Source organism: Oculina patagonica, chromosome 5 (assembly GCF_052425735.1).
Source record: "Oculina patagonica isolate OP01 chromosome 5, crgOcupat, whole genome shotgun sequence".
Classification (NCBI taxonomy): Eukaryota; Metazoa; Cnidaria; class Anthozoa; order Scleractinia; family Oculinidae; genus Oculina; species Oculina patagonica.
Window position 1 is genome coordinate 14,545,132 of NC_135762.1, and position 4,802 is coordinate 14,549,933.

Consider the following 4,802-nt stretch of genomic DNA (forward strand, 5'->3'; position numbering starts at 1 on the left):
GGACACCAGGTTCTTGGAAACCAGGGCATGTGGTTGTGTTTGTTCCCAAGGGTCCTAGAGATTAGGACCCCAGGTTCTTGGGAACCACGGCATGTGGTTGTGTTTGTTCCCAAGGGTCTTAGAGATTAGGACCCCGGGTTCTTGGGAACTAGGGCTTCATGAAAGGAAGGAGAAGATTCCAGTCTGTCGTTGCCAACGTAATGTCGTAACCTGTGATACATGTACCCTGCATGATTCCTATTGATGATTCTGATTGGCAACTCGAGCACTTCATCCCTTACCCCTTTTCTCCCACTGAACTTGTTGTCTTGTTTTGACTTCATGGGTTGGGAACATTAATTTGCATTTAAAGTGTTCTAGATACTTTCTATCCAAATTCTTCTCCTTGAAGACTTTCTCTGTAACTACATTTCACCAAAAGGCTTTAGAAGTCTACGATATTGCATATCATTTTGATTATCAAAAAGAGATCACCACAAGTTGCTTCTTATACGTCCATAGTTATAAACCTCAGAGCTTCGATGTTTATTGTTACCACACCAAAAGAAACAAAAAAATATAATATCACAAGTAGAGTGCATGACCCAGCAATGGGAGCAAGAAAAAGTTACTGTTAAATTCTAGTTTCCATATCGGTGGAACTCTTCTTCCGTGTTATTGTATTAATGGATTTCAGACTCAGGTTTTTACGAATTCGCCGCATAAAAGTGAAGCAAATACATGGATTTACTACGCAATGGCACAGCGAAAACAAAATGGCAAACTGGCCAAATATTTCAAAGCCTAGACTACAGTAAGGGATTGAGCTTGAAAAATAAAGATAAAGAAACTGAAGGGCAAGAAAAGGTAACCAGCACGAGGCAAATGCCAAAACGACCACTGCAGACATCTTAAGAAGCTTTTTGTTCCTTTTCGTGTGTCGTTGATTGACGATGGAAGTACGAAAAGGCGCCATTTTATCGTTCCTCAATTTCAGTAAGGTTATAGTTTGTAACATAGAGACTGCCACTAGTGGCACAATCAAAACAGTAACTAGTAACGCAGTGTAATAACGGGTATGTGTTAACTCGTGATTGAAGGCCGGCTCCCAGTTTGTGATACAGAAAGCTTCTCCATTTCTTGTCTCCAAACTGAAAGTATACAAATATGGAGAATGAATTGCCATTGCTAAAATCCAAGTAAATAGGATGAAAAGTCGTCGCTTTTTGACAGTGATTCGACGATATCTTCGTGGGAATACCACAGCGACCAACCTATCAGCGGTAATTAGAACTAAGGACAGTGTAGACACAGCAATGGTAACATCCGCGACAAAAGCACAAATCTTACAGAGGATCTCCCCAATCCATCCGTGGACTACAAAAACCGTCGACTCTTTAATATGAACCACTATCTCTCGAGGAAAGTGAACTATGGAGAACAACATATCTGAAATAGCTATGTTAGCCAAAGTCAAGTTCATCGTCTTATTCGATTTTAAAGAGGCGAAGATAAGGAGGGTATTTCCCACAAGCGAAGCAATCAGAAGGACACAATATATGGCAGCAAAACTTATCATGATAGCCACAAAATCAATAGGAAGCAAACAGGTGCCATTTTGGGCATTGTGGCTTTGAAACTCTTCGTCATCTAAGCTTGTTGTTGAGCTGTTGTTGGCAAACATCATAATCGAAAACGGAAACCTGCGAAGAAGAAAAAGTTCGACTGATCAGCGAATCCAAGAGATGCAAAACAGTGAAAAGACCCAAATAAAAACCTGAAAAACTGTTTTATATTTTCGTCCAATTAGCATTTTGATAGTTTAGGCTGATACTTAGTTGTATACTTGATTACAAAAAAGGAGGCCGCTAAATTTAATTAGACCAATGCAAATCGATCCATCGATTTTGGATGAGATAAGAACAGGAACGACTGTATCAAAAATAATAATAATATTACAATAATAGTAATAATATAAGAAAAGATTAAATCTGCAAATCGATAGCAACGAGATTGAGAGATAATACTGAAACTATCCAAGGCTGTCTTTTTAATGTTGAAGTCGTGTAATATTGCACGCACTTCATTTTAAGAATTTATTTGTTTTTACTTTTGCACGGTGTTTTTCCTCGTGCGCTAAGTTTCATGAGCAACTAAAAACATAAAAAAGTATTTATAATGAATAGTGATGTATGAGGAGAGTGTGAAGCGGTAGATATCGAATTACAAACAAGAACAAACCTTATTCATCAGACACCTTAGTCTGTCAATACATCGTTTCTGGATAATTGTAGTTGCCGACAAAAGCCCATTTTACGTTAACTTTTGCATATTTGCATAACAATAGAATTAACCAATGTGGTGGCACACTCCACCTGTTAAACATTTTAGTTTTCTTTGACACCTCGAGCTATTTAAACAAACAGACCGATTTACACTGAACGGAGAAAAACATCACTTACGTCTTTAGGTTATGTTTGCCGTAAACATTGTCAGAGGATCACTTTGTTGTTTATTGGGATCTATTCTTAATTTGAGCGCTACTGTAATCAAGGCACCAATGGAGATCTATATAGCCGAATAGGACTGGGAATTAGGTACAGGAATAAATATTACGCGAACAGAGATCGAGTTAGTTAACAAGAAATCGCCGCTAAAAATAAGAAGTAAAATACTTCTAAAAAGAGACAAATTATATTTTTGATGAGTTCTATTAGAATTAGTATACAGACCACGCTATAGTTTTGAATACAATAGGCCCGTGTGGTCGGCCTGCGATAACAACTTCGAGACAGCGTTTGACCTTGCATGCTCGCTCGCGAGAAGTGTCGTATATCTTATATCGTATATCGGATGTTGCGCTATAAGATAAACGTTAATCTTTGGCTTATTTCCAGAAAATGTTTCAAGGCACGCTTGGGAATTTTGTCATCACTTATGCATGCAAGGCATGTCGTTAATTCATAATATAATCAAGTTGTCAATTATTCATATTTTTGTCACATAAAAATTATCACAAAAAAATTACCCGTGAAATTCCGCTTTAAATTTAAGGTGACCCGCGGGTATTTATTAGTCTGACAGGTCCCTCTTTAAAACGCGATTTTGAAAGCAAAGCATTTGGCAATTTCTTAGAATTTTTAAAGCCTGACAGGAGAATCCTGAAATAATGTAAAATCTAAAAAATTGTGGCAATCAAGCAAGATTTGTTTGAATTATAAGCGGTTTTCTGAAGCCTTCTTTTTTAATAAAACGTGATTATTTTTAAAATGCCACAGTGAATTTTTTGTTATGACCTTAAAGACGTTGGCAAACTGTTAAACTTCACTCGCAGCAAGTTACGTGAAAATCATAACCGTGGACGACTTGCAAAGAAGCGACTTCTTAATTTTGCTCTAAAAAATGCTCTATTTTTCTGTTCGCCTCAACTGCGGCATAAATATGATAGCTATCTTGACCAAAATTTAATGGTCATCCATTTTAAGGCTGATATCACTTAAAACTTGTGTGTAAAATATTAAAAGATCGAAGTTTTGCATCAAATCTTAGCAATTAATAAAGTTGGACGATTTTATGCCGAAATATTGAGAAAATCAATCAAATGATATAATTAAAAAAATGACGCAGTTCGCGGGAAAAATTATAGACAAATGTATGTGAAATTACTACGTAACTGAACGCTTTCTAACCCAGCTACATCCTTCAAACTTGGTGAATAAAAACTTTTGTCAAGTATCTTTACAATTCACAAGTTGTCCAGAATTCAATTTTTGTAAAAGAGCAGGAGAGCAGTGGGGTGGCACAGTGGTGATAGCGCACGCCTCCCACCAATGTGGTCCGGGTTCGAGTCTGGCCCGGAGTCATACGTAGGTTGAATTTGTTGTTGGTTCTCGTCCTTGCTCCGAGGGTTTTTTTCCGGGTTTTGCGGTTTTCCTCCCTCCACAAAAACCAACACTCCAAATTCTAATTCGACCTGGAATGCGCATACACGTCTTAACGAGCTCCTGAGCTCCTCCGTGTCACGTGGGTAAATAAATTACATTACAAAATTATAATAAATTACATTACATTTTACATACAAACACTGAAATTTCTACCCACTTTGCCCGCTCGTCAAGATGGCGTTGAAAATCGTGATAAGGCCTATTACAATTACAAGCACCTGTCGCCATGCGTGTCATTTGAAAACAACTCCGTAAAATATTTTTTCTTTTTATTTGCTTTAAGAAGCACATATAGATCAGTTTTCAATTAAGTGTCGTAAAACCAAAACCTTATTGGATGGTGAGTTCCTTAGGGAACTCATGTTAAATGAAGACAGCATATTGACCTCATGCTAGATTATTCTGTCTTACTTGGTTGGTGAGTTCTCTTAGCGAACTTATGTTATCTTAGGGCGGCGAACGGACCTCGTGCTGGATTATTCTGCCTTATTTGACTGGTACGTTCATAAGGGAACTTATGTTATATATCTTATATGAGGAGAGCAAATTGCCCTCTTGCTGGATTATTTTGTCTTACTTGGCTGGCGAGTTCCTCAGGGAAATCATGTTATCTAAGAACAGCATTTTGGCCTCGCGCTGGATTATTCTGTATTTCTTGGCAGTGAGTTCCTTAGGGAATTCATGTTATCTTAGGGCGGCTTATTGACCTCGTACTGGATTATTCTGTCTTACTTGGCTGGTAAGTTCATAAGGGTACTCATGTTTATATGAGAAGAGCATATTGACCTCGTGTTGGATTCTTCTGTGTTAACATTCTTGGTTGGTGAGTTCCTTTGGGAACTCATTTTATCTTAGGACAGCATATTGATCTCGTGCTGG

At 37.8% G+C, this 4,802-nt stretch overlaps 1 protein-coding gene across 1 annotated transcript; it reads right to left on the reverse strand.

Moving 5' to 3' along the window:
* Nucleotides 1-327: 327 nt before the first annotated feature.
* LOC144655675 (neuropeptide Y receptor type 1-like) lies at nucleotides 328-2,859 on the reverse strand. The gene is made up of 2 exons (XM_078515972.1): nucleotides 2,221-2,859; nucleotides 328-1,682 (listed from the first exon to the last, which is right to left on the reverse strand). Exon 2 carries the CDS (start codon nucleotides 1,664-1,666, stop codon nucleotides 614-616), a length of 1,053 nt encoding a protein of 350 aa, XP_078372098.1. The 5' UTR covers nucleotides 1,667-1,682; nucleotides 2,221-2,859; the 3' UTR covers nucleotides 328-613.
* Between the last annotated feature and the right edge of the window lie 1,943 nt (nucleotides 2,860-4,802).